This window comes from Chenopodium quinoa, unplaced genomic scaffold (genome assembly GCF_001683475.1).
Source record: "Chenopodium quinoa cultivar QQ74 unplaced genomic scaffold, ASM168347v1, whole genome shotgun sequence".
Classification (NCBI taxonomy): Eukaryota; Viridiplantae; Streptophyta; class Magnoliopsida; order Caryophyllales; family Amaranthaceae; genus Chenopodium; species Chenopodium quinoa.
This window is the reverse complement of record NW_018743252.1, coordinates 7,092,074-7,108,716: the sequence shown is the minus strand read 5'-3', so window position 1 is coordinate 7,108,716 and position 16,643 is coordinate 7,092,074. Positions and strand designations below refer to the sequence as shown.

General features: G+C 35.7%; 2 protein-coding genes across 2 annotated transcripts; one reads left to right on the top strand and one right to left on the bottom strand.

Moving 5' to 3' along the window:
- Window positions 1–63: 63 nt before the first annotated feature.
- On the top strand, window positions 64–2,970 carry LOC110735135 (myosin-binding protein 2-like). The gene is made up of 2 exons (XM_021915293.1): window positions 64–967; window positions 1,597–2,970. The coding sequence occupies exons 1-2, from the start codon at window positions 325–327 to the stop codon at window positions 2,718–2,720; spliced, it is 1,767 nt and encodes a 588-aa protein (XP_021770985.1). The 5' UTR covers window positions 64–324; the 3' UTR covers window positions 2,721–2,970.
- A 1,595-nt stretch (window positions 2,971–4,565) lies between these two features.
- LOC110735134 (protein RSI-1-like) lies at window positions 4,566–5,735 on the bottom strand. Its single transcript, XM_021915292.1, has 3 exons — window positions 5,569–5,735; window positions 5,351–5,375; window positions 4,566–4,959 (listed from the first exon to the last, which is right to left on the bottom strand). Exons 1-3 carry the CDS (start codon window positions 5,647–5,649, stop codon window positions 4,778–4,780), a joined length of 288 nt encoding a protein of 95 aa, XP_021770984.1. The 5' UTR covers window positions 5,650–5,735; the 3' UTR covers window positions 4,566–4,777.
- Window positions 5,736–16,643: the final 10,908 nt, after the last annotated feature.

Sequence of the window (16,643 nt, the reverse complement as noted above, 5' to 3'; positions counted from 1 at the left end):
AGAATTATGTTAATTATTGATATTAGAATATTATCTTATGGGAAGTTGTAAGGTGTTAGAATTGTTTCCTAATAGTCGAGATTGACTAAGCTGTCTCTTGTATAGATAGTGGATGAATAATTCAATAATAGGGGAAGCCAAACTACTAAATTTTTAACATATTTTACATTTCCTAATTATCCAAGATATTCATTAACCCAAAAAGTTGAAAATGTGAAATTTACAGATCATCATTATGGGACTGCTTTAACTTCAATCTTGATTTTCAGTCAGTACAACCATATACACCAATTTTAGAGTAGAAGAGGGAGTGTAGCAATATTCATGGCTTCAAACAAGTTAGCTGTCGCGCTATCCAGAAACAGTCGTAGAATCGTTTCTGTTCTAGTGCATTCATTCCTTGAATGGGTTTTAATTATTTTCCTTCTTACAAACTCCTTTTTATCATACATGATCAGAAAATTTGCCATTTACTTTGGCCTTAAACAACCCTGCATTTTGTGCTCTAGAGTTGATCACTTACTAGAGCCTGTGAAAACTACAGATACTTACAAAGATCTGGTTTGTGAGATTCATGCAACTGAGATATCAAATCTGAGTTACTGCTCGAAACATCAGAGATTCACTGAATCACAGGAAATGTGCGCGGAATGTTCTTCTGCTAAGACAAAGGATGTTCTTTCTGATCAGATGGTAACTAATGAGAAAATGTCAACCTGTTCCTGTTGTGCAAAAATCTCAAACAAAAAACTTCAACATTCTCGGTATATGCCTTTCAGAGAAAGTTTAGTGATCGAAGAAATAGAAGAGGAGAAAAGTGAGGAGATTTGGTCCAAAGCTAATGATGATGGTAACCATAGTTGCTCAGAATGCGAACCTCAAATCCTTTCAGATGTTGGAAGCTTTTATCTCAGAGAAGCCGCAGAAGATGACAGTAATGAAGATGAAGAAGTGGATGGTCATGCAGGTAGCTACTTACCCTTTGTTAGTATATTATCATGTAATTCATACTAAAGCATCTGAGTCTATCAAAATAGAAAAATACTCTGCATTTTCTTTAAAACAATTTTTTTTTTTTTTTTTTTTTTTTTAAATTTAAGAGCTTTAGATCAGAAGCTTGCTGAGTTATAATACTCTGCATGTGTATGAGTTGTGCTGAGTTGCGCGATTAGTTCAACTAATATCAGAAACTTTCTGAATGAAAGTAGTCTGCCTCGGGCTCAAACTAGCTGGTTTTGCTTGGCCTACTTGAGAGCTTAGATGACCTGATTAAAATATCTCCAATTTTTCTTCTTGTAAGACTTTACTCCGAAACATAGGCTACAATCTGGGTGTGATAGTAGTCGTTATATTTGCAGATAATCGTTATCTTCTCTAGAAATAGAATGAGATTTATCAAATACTTGCTGATTTGCATTTACTTGGTCCTTGAAAATAGTGAAAAACCAAGTTATTAAGAAGCCAAAGCTTCTGATTGATAATTAAAATTGACAATTTTTTTGGGAAGTTGGGTGGAATTGTGAAAGAAGATAGGAAACTCTAGAAAAGAAAATAAAATGATATGTATTGAACATACTGACCATCTTTTGGTTTCAGCTGACGAAAACAAGTCCAAAGTGGAAGAGTCCCTTCATAAAAGTCTTCTGGATGAGATGAAGAAGAGTGATCAGGACATCTTCAGTACAATCAAACAGCTCAAATCAGAACTTGAAGCTGAACAAAAAGCTAGAAATAAGCTGTATGCTGAACTAGAGGCAGAGCGAAATGCTGCTGCAATTGCTGCAAATCAGACAATGGCTATGATAACAAGGCTTCAAGAAGAGAAGGCTGCAATGCAAATGGAGGCACTACAATACCAAAGGGTGATGGAGGAGCAAGCTGAGTATGACCAAGATGCGCTGCAGCTGTTGAATGAGGTAGTGGCCAAGCGAGAAATAGAGAAGCAAGAGCTCGAGAAAGAACTAGATGTGTATCGAGAGAGGTTTTCAGATTACGATGCTAAAGAGAAGGCGATGCTGTTGATTCAGAAATGCAGTGGGAATTTCTCTTCTTCCTGCAGCATTGACAATGATAGTGATGTGCTATCTATTGATCTAAATCGCCACTATAACAAAGCTGAAGATGCTATTTTCTCCAAAGAAATTTCTCTTGTTGACTGCTCTAAGGAGTGGGGTGCAATTGAAAATTCACTGAATGAGCTAGAGGAGGAGAGACTGTCCATCATAAGACGGCTCAAGGAGTTGGAAGAGAAGCTTCGCAGCAGTGAAAAACAGGATGAAGAGATGTTTGAGGACGAAAAACAAACAAATCTTTTATTAGAAGGGCAAGATAAAAATGATTTAGACCCAAATCCAGAGTTCTGCAGCCAAGAAGTTAACTTGGTCTCTTCTTGTTTTTCTACCAGCATAATAAAGAGTGAAAATCATCCAAAAACAATGGCTTCTGTTGCTCGAAAGCTGCTTGATCTTGTAGGATCAGAAGATGATGAAATGGAAGACATGGCTTTGACTAATAAAGTTGGAGCTGAAACCGAAAGCAAAAGGCTAGCAATTGAGAAAGAAATGGAACATGTATATGGAAGGCTACAAGCACTGGAGGCAGATACGGAGTTTCTTAGGCACTGTATCGGCTCTGTGAATAAAGGAGATGAAGGACTTAGTCTACTTCAAGAAATCTTGCAGCATCTTCGGGAGTTAAGAGATGCAGAGATTTGCATGTAAAGTAGGTGCTCTTGTGTCAATGCTGCCTCCATCCTGAGTCCTTTCGACACTTTAATTTTCCTTTTGTGGTTCGATTATGTCATTAAGATGCTCCTTTTTGCCTTCAACATTGTTATATGTTTGGCAAGCCAAGCAATCATAGTTGTAGTAAACTTTTAGTTGGTCGAGCATCTTGAGGTTAACTCTCAAAATAGTTTTTAATCTATTCGTAGCAACAGGAAAGTGAACTAATTTCTACCTTTAAAAGCTATTTTCCTTAAACAACTCTAAAACACTACCTTAACTTAAAGTTACCAAATAAACTACTTGGCCAAATTCTTATTTTGGCTTTCAGTAGTCAATGTTATAGTCTTATAAAAGCTACTCAAAAAGATGTTGCTGAGCAAGGCTGGTTGAAATGTTAAACAAGCAAGATTCACTTCCAAATCAGTGAATTCAAAACAGGAATCCTAAGCACAGGTTTCTTAACCATATAGTTTTACAAGAATTTCCAGCCTAATAGTTATCCAGAAGATCAACTGCTCAAGTAACTAACATCAAAGTGAACTAGATTAAAGACTACCAAAAAAAACATGTGACTGAAAATATTTCTGATATCTTGATGCAGGAGCAACAACACAAAAGTTAGCATAAGAAAAACCTCAGGAGTCTAGGATCAAAGTTAGCGTAAGGGAAACCTTAGCGTAATATTTCTGATATCTAGCAATAACAAACCACTAGTGTGCATTCTGATAGCATGACCAACACAGGATGATGGTACACTTCTGTAATAATTTCGTGTCTGACTACTTTACATCCAAAACTTTGGTCCATATCTTAGAGCTTAAGGATTACGTTAAAATTTAAAGGCTATTATGATTACTTGAACTCTTTGGATATTTGTGATCATAAGATCAATACCTACGCGATTAATTGGATTTGGATATTTGATGATATCTTATATTCGAGTTGCACTGAGATTTTCATAATAAAATACCTTACTAGATCAAGATAAATTTTGATTTCACCAAGGAGTTTGAGGGCTACAAACATTACAATTTTCATCTTTTTTCTATGAAAGTTTTGATAGAAAAAGAAAAGATAAGACAAGAACAAACTAGGTGGTCTTAGATTCTTGGAGAAATAGATCAAAAGTTTTGTTGACAGGAACCATAAACAGCTAAGGTATGTTCTATAACGTTCTCTCTTACATGAAATTGCATTAACAAAAACGCGCAGTTTCTAATTTGGCTGCAGTACACTAGTACTACAGTTTTATTCTTTTTGCAGATCTATAAGCTCAAAGTACAAGTCAAGGATTAATTCTCAACTACATATCGTTCCTAAAAGGGAACTATTATGTTCGGAAGATCATGTAGCTATACTAATTACTCAAAAAACATGGTAATAAATAAAATTGAAAGTTTATCCGGCGAACAAATTGAAGCCAGTAGAGCACCATGAACAGACCCTCAAAAAGATAAATGTGTTAAAAGATATATGGTAACATTGCATCTAGTTTCATATATAAGAATTCTTACACTCTAGATTGATATAACACCTTGAAATTGGTAACGCTATGTCAATTACAGAGTAATTAAGAAGCAAATTAAAATAAATAAGATGGCTAAATGTTCATAAGAGTTGTGCTCTCCCATCATTGTTGGATAATTTAGTTGATTGTAATCATATATTTTACAGCACCAACAACTATCAAATTTTAAGTACTGTCTAAGGAATCGGATTAGTTTCTAACACGGCAAGAAGATTATGTATGTGAGATTGCTAATTAAACCTTGATACATACAAGCACTATAGATGAGCTAGCTTGTACGTGTTAGATGCACAAATCGAACACATGATCAATGGTAAAATGATAATCATTCATATAAATATGCTTAAAATAATGTTCTTTCATCATCAAATCAACCCAAATACTCAACAAATTAACCCAGGGCACGAGTTAATGAGGTAATACATAGTAGTACATAACATAAAAAATAGTACGACCACATACTAAACAATAATTATTTAAGTATAACTAATGCCTAATTATAGTTTTGGGAAGTAGATGGAGATTAAGGGCACTTGGGGCCTCCTTGTTGGGTCTTCCAGTTGTTGTAACACGGGCACGATTGCTTGTTGCCGTAAGTACCTTTCGGTACACACAGACATTTTGAGCAGCACTTGAGGCAGAAGAACATGCATGGCTTCCTGTGTGATGTTGCTGAGCATCTATAGTTGCATCTTGGTTGGCAATCTAGATCATATTAGTTCAAGTTAGTTTCGGAGTTAAACAGAACATCAATATTAATGCTGAGTAATTATTATTTCGTTGGTCTAACATTTACTGGATACTTCATTTTCAGTAATATTTAGTTCACAGTTCAGCTCCTTGGTTCATTTTTCTATTTGAATTCAGCTTAGCTTTAAAAATGTGGCCTTATAAGTAACCTGTGTACATTAATTTGACTTTCATTTTATATTATAGTCTAGTTACTGTAGTACCACTAAATGCAAGTTAGCCTTTTTCTTAAGTTGTTATTTGAAGTGGATTATTAAGTATCTACAATATATATACTAGTATATATAGTGATAAAGAAAACAGAGAAGTTGACAAAAAAAAAAAAAAAAAAAAAGTCATCATATACCTCCTGGATGAAGCCTGTTGTTTCCCTGTTTACAAAAAATAAAACTCAACATCAGCTACACAACCAATAAACATGCTTACAACACGAAAATAGAGGCATTACATACATATAGTTTTGAGGGAAAACTATCCTGACTTTTTGTTTACCTTACCTTTAAAAAATAAAATTATCATTAAGCATATATAGTATCATCGTATTGAAACTACACGATATATTACCTCAATGACGCTAGAAAACGCAACCAACACTAGTAAAACAACCAGCACAATGCTGTAAATGTGACTAATACGTCCAGCCATATCCAAACTCTCTCTTGAAACAAATAAATAAGTTAAGAAGATTAGAGCAATGCAAATTTAAGACATGAAGAAAATAAAGGGGTGTAAAAAGAGTTTATATAGATGTAAGAAAGCGTTAGTTGAAAGTAAAAGGAGGATGATTTTGTGGGGGATAGTGTTGTATGCTCAAGTGGGGAAGCAACTAGCGGTGGTCTAGGCGTGATATATGGGAGATGTGATTGATGAATAAAAAGTTTGTAACGGTAAATCCGGCGTGTTAGTTGCATTTCTTTCGTAAAAGTTTGCAACTTTGTTTTTTGTTTGGATTTTTTCCACTTTTGTCAATGTTTCATGTCATGTTAGTTCAACAGTAACTACTGTTTTAACTGTTTGCACCTCTATTTCTGTTGTTTTATTATCTCTTTTATCATGTGACTTGCGAATTATCACCGACGGTTTTTTGTTTTAATTTTATGATTTTATTATTTACTTTCTCTAGTTTTGTTTGATTTTTAGGCTGTCAATTTGGGTTAACAATTCCATATTGGGTTGGGTTTATCGATTTTGGGTTTAAACGGGTTTAAATGATTGGTCCTTCTGTTCGGGTCAGTTTTGAAAATTACCGAGTCGGTTTGCTTTCTTTTTTTTTTTTTTTTTAATTGTGGTTTCTATTCAAGTCGAGTTCAAATCGGGGTGGGTTGTAATTGGTTTAGGTTGAACTGGGTCGGTTTTAAAGCAGGTTTAGCCAGTTTAAAGAGGGGTTTGGTTCAAATAAAATCGGGTTAAAATTGATTGGTTCGAATCATTACCGGATCAGATCAATCAGATAACAGTAGGAACAAGTCGGATCATAAATAAGTCGAGTCTTAAATAAGTTGTGTTTACAAATAACGGGTTGAAAAGGGTCGAGTAAAAATCAAGATAGGCTCTTAGCAAGTTTGGTTAAGAATCTAGTAGCGGGTAAAAACGAGCCGGTCAAAATTGTAACACCCTAAACATTCCTTTCCTTTAAAATACCCATCTTGCCCTTTTTAAAATACGAAAAAAGGATAATCTAAGACATTACCGCCACCGTGAAAACGGCTAAGGCAAATATCAAAGACTCACACACAGCGGAAGACTACTTTTAAAACCACTTAAAACAAGTCAACTTAAAAAGTCAAACCAAACGAAAGTAAAGGTCAAACTAAGTCAAACAAAATCAACCTACAACTTAGAACCATTGTAGGCCCTTAAAAACCAAACAATATTTAAAACCTTTGCGTTAGTCTCATGATCATAATAAAATAAATAATATTCAAAACAAATAAAACACATCATATTTCTATGAGAACTAAGCATGATTCGCTTTTCACTCATGCCCTTCATGAAAATGCTTCATCAACTAAAAAGCTTCTCTCTACTTGTTCCCACTACTCGCCATTAGAAATGGGTCTTCATAGGGCCAAGGTAAAGACAAGGCCACACAAACATACAAACACACAATCAGCAATGCTAAGTACATAAGCGTAATAAAACACACTAACATGCTTTCATCCTACCATCACATAACTGACCGTGTTGCACCTGTTTACAAGCATACAAAACATTCAACACCTAACTAGACCAATACCGATGTTCATTTAATTTTGATTACACATCGAAAGGGTTTCCAACCAAATCCCTGCCTCAAATAAATTGAGGTAAACTACACCGAGAGCTAACCGGGAAGGCAAATGTCACGTGAAGTGACTGGACGTCCTGCGCATAATAATAAGGAAAATACAGCGTCCGGTACTATCAGTAGAAGTTATTGTCAAATATAAAGTCACATAACTCCTCTCATATGTTCATACTCAAGGTATATACATTCTAAGAGTTTTGGTGTGTAATCTCTTTCACTTTACGTTGTTTACATATTATTATACTTGGTGATGACTCTCAAACCATAATACAATCAATCATAATGAATCATTCAAGCAATTAAACATACCAATTTAATTCTTGAATAATAAGTGACCATAAATTTAATAGTTAAACCCTTTTTAATCTACCTAAATGTCAAAGACACTTTAAACACATAATGAGCCGCAAACCCTATCCCTCGGTGTTAGAAACACCTTAAGTGCACATAAGCACCGCAATATAATTTATTCCTGTGTACTAAGACACTTGATAGCTCAATTCTCATGCTTAAAGCATCAATAAAAAATTATATGAACCATAATAAAACTTCCTTTTCATTTTCCAAACCAAATTAAACATTTGGTTTAATTAAACATGCTCTCTAACATGCCCATAATAAAAGTGTGGTTCGTAACCAACATGCTAACATAATTAATTCCAATCACCAATTCACCACAAATAATTTATACATCACAAATCATTCACCAACATTGATTCAATCAACAAATTCCAACTATCACCTATCATGATACTACTTGAAATTAATTAAACAAAGCCTAGCATGCCTCTACATATTCACACAATTACTAACTACGCGAACGTACCTTGAATATGATCTCAAAATCGCCACGACTAAATAAAATAACTCACTTGAAAGTCTCCTTCAAACCAAAATTATAAAGAAGTATTAATACCTCTTCCACACAAATTTCCAGCAATATATACTCTCTTTAAATCACTCATAAACCCTCTAAAATAATCTGAAATTTTATTTAAAACCCTTACTTTTATTCCCAAATTAATGGGTAATTAAAAATCCTTTCAAGAAACATAATTATAGCTTTATATATAAAAATTCCAACATTATTAAAACTTATAAAATTTCTGTAATTTAGTTTTAAAACATTAATTTCAATAGTTTTAATCAACCACAATCAAATTCCATCAATATACCTTAATTCAGAAACCTAGGGTTTTAAATTTGGGGCTTTTTAATTTACAATTAAATCTGAAAATTAATTTAAAAAAAAATTCTTATTATTAAACATCCTAAAATCATCACAAAATCCAAAAACAATAATTAGATTAGGGTAGATTTAATTAAAAATAAAAAGAAAAATAAATTTTTTTTTTGAAGACCACCGGCGCACACAACCACCTAGGCTGGTTGTTGCTGCCGGCGAAGGCTGGTGGTGGTGGCCACCGACCGATGGTGGCGTGTTGTGGTGATTAAAATAAAATAGAATAAAATAAATTAAATTAAAGGGGAAGGGGAAGGGGAAAAATTATGGGGAAAAGAAAATAAGAGAGGAGAGAGAGTTTACCTTCGGGTGCACTCCACCTTATGCATATGATGAGTATTTATACCCCCTCTCAATATCCCTCCTACTTAAAATTCCCTTACTACCCTTAACGATCCATTTCCTAGTCAAACTAGTATTTTGACTTTCCTTAAATAACATTGACTTTAACAATTATCTTTTTATAAAATAGTATGCCCCAATAAAATCATAAAATAAAATATTTTCAAAATTATTAAATAATTGAAAATAAACTTTTTAATTAAAATAATTCTTTTTAAATTAATAAAAACCATAAATAATTCATTTCGAATTATTTAAATACTTTAAGAAATACTTATTTAAATTAAAATTCGTATAAAAATACGGGGTATTACAGTCTACCCCCCTTAAAAGAAGTTTCGTCCCGAAACTTGGGTAATGAAATTCGAAATTTCTTCCTCACTTTGTATATTTGCTGTAATTTTTGGCATACTCTTGCCTTTAACAACTCTTTGAGATCAAAATTACTCAAAATTACGGTAAAAAATGTGCAAAAAGCACAAAAATAACTGAAAAAAGGGAAAAAACGCGAAATTCTACCGCATTCTACCCCCCTTAAAGAACACAAGTTACGTCCCCGTAACTCACCATACCTTAAACAACTCAGGATATTCCTTTTTCATCTCATCCTCAACTTCCCAAGTTGTTTCCTTATACTCTTGGTTAGACCATAGCACTTTAACAATCTTATTAACTTCTTTATTGTGTGTACGACGCACTTTAATGCCAAGGATCTTGACAGGTCTTTCCTCATAAGTTAAGCTTTGATCTAACTCAATAGTTTCAGATTATAGCACATGTGACTTATCAGGGATATACCTTCTTAACTGAGATACATGAAATACATCATGCACTTTACTTAGCTCCATAGGTAAAGCCAACCTATAAGCTACTTTGCCTATCCTTTGTAGTACCTCATATGGGCCAATATACTTTGGGATAAGCTTTCCTTTCTTTCCAAATCTCAATACACCTTTCATTGGTGACACCTTTAACAATACTTTGTCACTGACCTCAAATTCCTCCTCTCTACGCTTCAAATCCGCGTAGCTCTTTTGGCGATCTTGCGGCGCTTGAATCTTAGCTTGAACCTCCCTCACCTTCTTAAGTATATCCTCGATCATTTGAGGCCCTAAAATCATTGTTTCACTTATGACGTTCCAACATATTGGACTGCGACACTTCCTTCCATATAATGCCTCAAATGGATCCATGCCAATACTTGCATGGTAGCTATTATTATAGGAAAATTCAATTAAGTCCAAGCTATCCTCCCTTCCTCCTTGTAAATCTATAACACAAGCCCTCAACATGTCTTCCAAGGTTTGAATGGTTCTCTCATTTTGCCCATCTGTGGCAGGGTGAAAAGCTGTACTCATCTTAAGTGTTGTACCAAAGTTTTCCTGTACACTATTCCAAAACCTTGAAAGAAATGTAGAATCTCTGTCAGGCGCAATATCTTTTGGAACTCCATGTAATCTCACCACATTTTTTATGTAAGGTTTTGCAAGTTGTTTTATCTTCAAGGTCTCCTTCATTGGTATAAACATCGCAGATTTTGTAAGTCTATCCACCACTACCCAAATGGTGTCGTTTCCAGTCTTTGACTTTGGGAGGCAAGTCACAAACTCCATTGAAATACAATCCCATTTCCATCCAGGAATTCCCAATGATTGCACAGTTCCTTGTGATCTTTTGTGCTCTATCTTCACCTTCTAACAAGTTAGACACTTTTTGTCATAAATTCCGCAACTTCATTCTTCATTCTGGGCCACCAATACACCTTTTTCAAGTCCTTATATAGTTTGTCTCCTTCTGGGTGTACAGAGTATGGTGTATGGTGTATTGTGACCCTCTTCCATCAACTTTCCCTTTAACTCCTCACATTTTTGCGGTACACACCAACGACCTTTATACCTTAAACTTCCATCTTCATGGATCTTGAAACCCGTAGCTTTTCCTTGATTTATTCTCTCACGAATCATATCCAACTTTACATCTCCTACTTGATTTCCCCTTATCTCATCAAATATTGTTGGTTGAATACTTAGATTCGCAAGTATGCCTGCTGGCACTCCCCATTCTACCACTTCTAGATTCATTTTCCTCATCTCTCTAGATAACTCATCAGCCACTATCAAAGTATTCAGTCCATGACTGGCTTTAAGACTTAGAGCATCTGCTACTACATTTGCTTTCCCTTCATGATATTGTATGTCTAAGTCATAATCCATCATATACTCTAACCATCTCCTTTGGCGTGAGTTTAAATCCCTTTGAGTGAAAATGTATTTCAAACTCTTATGGTCCGTATAAATTCTACATTTCACTCCATACAAGTAGTGCCTCCAAATTTTTAGCGCAAAAATGACTGCAACTAGTTCTAAGTCATGAGTGGGGTAATTTAATTCATGAGTCTTTAACTGTCTTGATGCATACGCAATCACCTTCCCATTTTGCATAAGCACACATCCTAGACCATTCTTGGATGCGTCACTATATACATCACAAACTCCACTATCGTCTGGCAGTGTAAGCACTGGCGTTGTGATTAGCTTTTGTTTCAAGAGTTGGAATGCTTCTTCACACTTTTCATCCCATTCGAACTTCTTGTCCTTCTTCATTAGAGAGGTCATAGGTTTAGCGATCTTCGAGAAATCTTCACAAAACGTCTATAATACCCTACTAAACCTAAGAAACTCCTAACGTCAGACACTGTTTTTGGCGTAGGCCAACCTTTCACTGCCTCGATCTTTGCGGGATCTACTTCTACTCCATCTTTGGACACAAAATGGCCCAGAAATGCTACTTTCTCCAACCAAAACTCACACTTAGAGAATTTTGCGTAAAGCTTGTTTTCCCATAGTGTTTGCAGAACTGCCCTTAGATGTTCTACGTGTTCTTCTTTACTCTTCGAATACACCAATATATCATCTATGTACACTACCACAAACTTGTCCATGAATGGATGAAACACCTTATTCATCAAGTCCATAAAAATTGTTGGAGCATTCATCAATCCAAATGGCATTACTGTAAACTCATAATGTCCATATCTTGTTCTAAATGCAGTCTTGGGAATATCTTCATCTGCAATCCTAAGTTGATGGTATCCAAACCTTAAATCAATCTTAGAAAATACAGTTGCTCCTCTCAACTGGTCAAATAGGTCATTAATCCTTGGTGAAGGGTACTTGTTCTTTATGGTGACTTTATTTAACTCCCTATAATCAATACACAATCTCATACTTCCATCCTTCTTCTTCACAAATAACACTAGCGCTTAGGGGTGAGCATGGATCGGATATCCGATCCGGAATTGGATTTCAAATATCCGATCCGGAATGGGATTTCGGATCGGATATCCGTATCCGAATTTTTGGTAAATTGATATCCGTATCCGATCCGAAATTTTCGGATATCCAAAAGTTTTCGGATCAAATAGTTCGGTTATCTGATACCCGACCCTACCCTCTTAATAAATTAATTAAATATTAATCTAATGGAAAAATTGATTTGTTTTTAATATATGACATTACTTTACTAAATAAAAGTAACAAAAATTTGAACAGATTCATATTTTTGCATATTGTAGGACATCAGATCTAGTAATCTAAACCATCAACTCAGAAAGATATTGATACATCATCATTTTAATTTACCATTCCAAGATAAATTGAACAGGATACAACTAAAGTTTTTAAGAGAAAAAAAAAATTAATCTAAAAATATAACCCAAATCATGCATTTCATTTGTACTTCTTTTTCAATCAAACCAAATTGCAGTAAGGACAAGTCGTGAACTTCTGAAGATTAAGAACGACCGATGAGCCGCAAATTTAACCAAATCCCAATCTAATCAATCATGCAAAATCAGATCTAGAGTTTATATGAGAATAAAATTAGAGCTCAAAGATGGGAACTTTTGTAGAGAGACACAATGATTTGAGATTTTGCAAAGAAGAAAAGGAAAAAATTGATCAAAGGAAATTAGAAATGAAGAGCAAGAAATAGTCGACTTGAGGAGGATAGTGGAGCAGCCGTGAGGAGGATGATGGAGTAGCCGCGTGAGGAGGAGAGATCGAGAAAGAAGCCGCTCGCCACTAACTGTCGGAGAGTTGTCGAATTAGGATTTTTTTGATTTCAGATCTAAGAGGAGAGGAGAGAAGATAGAGAGAGGAGAGAGAGAGTCTGAGAGATTGAAAGAGGCGATGGGAGACTGGGGGTGGGGAATGAGGTTAGGGTTTCTAGTTTGGGCCTTTACTTATACTCTTTTAAGATCTGAAATATGCTAAAAATGAGTGATTTCGGATATCAGATATCCGAAATCCAACATTTAGATATCCGATATCCGATCCGATATCCGATTTTTTCGGATCGGTTATCCAAACTGAAATCAATTTCGGATCGAATATCCATAATTTTTGAATCGGATACGGATCGGACCATCGGATTTTCGGATTTTCAGATAATTTTGCTCAGCCTTACTGGCGCTCCCCAAGGTGATGTTCTTGGTCTTATATAACCCTTTTCTAATAAATCCTGCAATTGCTCCTTTAACTCACTCATCTCTGCAGGTATCATTCGATACAGTGCCTTGAAAATTGGTGTTGTTGTGGAATTTGTTATTATGGTGGTACTTTTGCTTCTTAAAGTTGTTCTGGTTACCTTGCGGGTTTTCAGAATTCTGTCCCACCTCTTTTCTCTTTTCTCTCCCTTCTATCTCAGCTATCTCTTTCTTTTCTTTAATTCTAAAGCATATAGTGTTAGGTTTTCAAGTAATTCTAGAGCAAGAACTACTTTAATAAATGTGGGAACAAAACCTAAGAATGTATAATCAATATCAAATTATATAACAATCCTAATACAATTCAATGTATTACAACCAAACACCAAAATATCATAATATTCCAGAAATTACAACGGAAAACACTAGTGTGAAAGATTATAAACTTGCCTCTACTCCAAGCCTTAGAAAACGAACATGAACATGAGAAAAATCGGTGACCGCTTGAGTCTCAATACTTGATACACTGTATTAGGCGTGTGAACACTTTCCTAAAGAGTTTAATTTCCCCCACAATGGTGCTTGGGTTTGATCCGGAAATACTCTTTGAGATACAAAAGACAGCCAATTGTTCTTTGCACTAAGAATCGAATTAATAATGAATAATTCACAAAGAAGGCTAAAGTCAAGAAGATTTCTCACAAAAGTTTGCAAGATTTTTGAGAGAAATTATGGAGAATTTCTTAGGGAGAGAAAGAGAGAAAAATCTGTATGTTTTCTTTATATCGAAAAACCAGTCTTTTAAAAAGACTTAACCGTCAAAATATCGCGAAAAACAGATGGGCGCGGGCGATCCACCAGGAGGAGCGAGCGCTCCTCAAGGTGGAGCGGGCGCTCCTCTTCTAAAACCCCAACTTTCTGATTTTCCAGAAAGTTGATGCAATTTAGGCGCGGGTCGCGCCTAATAGTGGCGCGGGCGCGCCACCTGGAGGAGCGGGCGCTCCTCCAAAGATCTACCAGATTTCCAGAAAGTCATTGCGGTTTAGGCGCGGTTTCATCACGGGTCGCGCTTAGCTAGCGCGAGCGCGATCAATCAGTAGAGCACGCTCCACTCCGACACTCTAAATATTCCAACAATCCTCCCCCATTTAGAGTGTCCCTTTAAACATTCTCCAATTCTATCCTTTAGCCACATCTCATGCATCAATGTTAATGTCCCTTCGGATTGAATTAACACCTAGTACAACACACTTAACGATGATCATATCCCATGATTTCCATATGGATTGAATCACACGGATATATCCAACCATTCGAAGGTGAAGTACACATAAGATAAATCGAATCATTCATCACTTGGCACTTTTAAACAGCCAAGTGTCTGTATCTTTCATAAGTTCATCAAAGTCTATATGGCTATCTAGACTTCTTGAAGCGGATAAACTTCGAACTTATATATGTAGGTTCTCATATACGTAAATGTGCCCTTGTGACAAGACACTTACATTTAGAGCTTCTCAACTCTAAATCTTTGAGAACTTTAAAAGACGCTACCTTGCACATCACAAGTACCATAGCAATGTGGGTCATCATACATTGCTAACAAACAACAAAAATGTAATTTAACCACATTGAATCTAAGACTTGATGTTTCTTCAAGCGTTAGATTGGGTTTCACAGATTCGTGTTTTTGGACATAAACCCATTCCATTCATGGCAAATATGATGGAATTCTTTGGCATTGCCTTTGTAAAGCAATCCGCCAAATTCAACTTTGTTGGAACATAGTCAAGACTTATGACCCCATCATTGATAAGCTCTTTCACTAGGCTATGCCTAAGTGAAATATGCCGAGACTTACCATTGTACACTTGATTATAAGCCTCTATCAACGCCGAATTGGAATCACAATGGATTGCCACTGGTGGCATTGGCTTTGGCAATAAAGGCAACTCTATCATGAGATTCCTCAACCACTCAGCCTCTTTACTAGCTGAAGCAAGAGCTATAAACTCCGCTGCCATAGTGGAATCCGCAATGCAAGTTTGTTTCTTGGAAGACCATGAAATGGCACCTCCCCCAAACATGAATACCCAACCACTTACAGAAGAGTCATCCTCTTTGTAAGTAATCCAACTTGCATCCGAAAATCCTTCCAAAACCGAAGGAAATCCACTATAAGTTAGACCATAGTCTAACGTACCCTTAAGGTACCTCAAAACCCTTCTTATTGCAAACCAATGTTGTGCACCCGGGTTACTAGTAAATCTACTTAGTTTCCCCATAGCCAATGCAATATCCGGTCTTGTACTAGTCATGGCATACATCAAGGATCCAATTATCCTTGAATATTTCAATTGGGAAATCGTTTTCCCCGAATTCTTAACCAATTTAACATTAGGTTCCATGGGGGTGTTCACGGGACACTTATCAAACATATTAAACCGTTTGATCATTTTCTTAATATAATGAGATTGATTTAATATAAGCCTTCCATTGTCCCGAATGATCTTGATGCCCAAAATGACATCCGCCTCCCCCAAATCCTTCATCTGAAAAGATGAGGATAAGAATTCCTTGGTCAATTCTACTTGTTGTAGACTTGTACCAAAGATAAGCATATCATCAACATATAGACAAATGATGACACCATGACCTTTGTCATCAAATTTTCTATAAATACACTTATCATCTTGATTCACTTTGAATCCAAAGGACAAAATTGTGTCATCAAATTTTCGATGCCACTGCTTTGGTGCTTGTTTAAGTCCATACAATGACTTAACCAATTTGCACACCTTATCTTCTTGTCCTTCCAAAACAAACCCTTCGGATTGTTTCATGTACACTTCTTCCTCTAGATCTCCATAAAGGAATGCCGTTTTGACATCCATTTGATGAATCACTAGATTATATACCGAAGCCATTGCAATTAACAACCTTATCGAGGTTATTCTTGCAACCGGTGCATATGTGTCAAAATAATCAACACCATGCCTTTGCCTAAAGCCTTGGATTACCAATCAGGCCTCCTTTTCCTAGTGAAAATCCACTTGCAACCCAGAGGTTTGCAACCGGGAGGTAAATCCTCTATGACCCAAGTATTATTTCCCATGATGGAATCCATCTCATCATTTATAGCCTCTTTCCAAAATGCACTATCTTGGGAAGATATTGCTTCACTATAAGTCTTTGGGTCACTATCCACATTGAAACAATATGGGGTAGTGGAACTAAGGACATCCCTAGATCCTTCAACCAAATAAATTATGAAGTCATCT

Excerpts from the sequence above, each read along its gene's own strand:
- LOC110735135 (XM_021915293.1), top strand. The coding sequence starts at position 325 with ATGGCTTCAAACAAGTTAGCTGTCGCGCTATCCAGAAACAGTCGTAGA. Across the intron at positions 968-1,596 it reads AGAAGTGGATGGTCATGCAG|CTGACGAAAACAAGTCCAAA; the intron begins GTAGCTACTTAC and ends TTTTGGTTTCAG.
- LOC110735134 (XM_021915292.1), bottom strand. The coding sequence starts at position 5,649 with ATGGCTGGACGTATTAGTCACATTTACAGCATTGTGCTGGTTGTTTTA. Across the intron at positions 5,376-5,568 it reads CGTTTTCTAGCGTCATTGAG|GGAAACAACAGGCTTCATCC; the intron begins GTAATATATCGT and ends TTTTGTAAACAG. Across the intron at positions 4,960-5,350 it reads CAACAGGCTTCATCCAGGAG|ATTGCCAACCAAGATGCAAC; the intron begins GTATATGATGAC and ends AATATGATCTAG.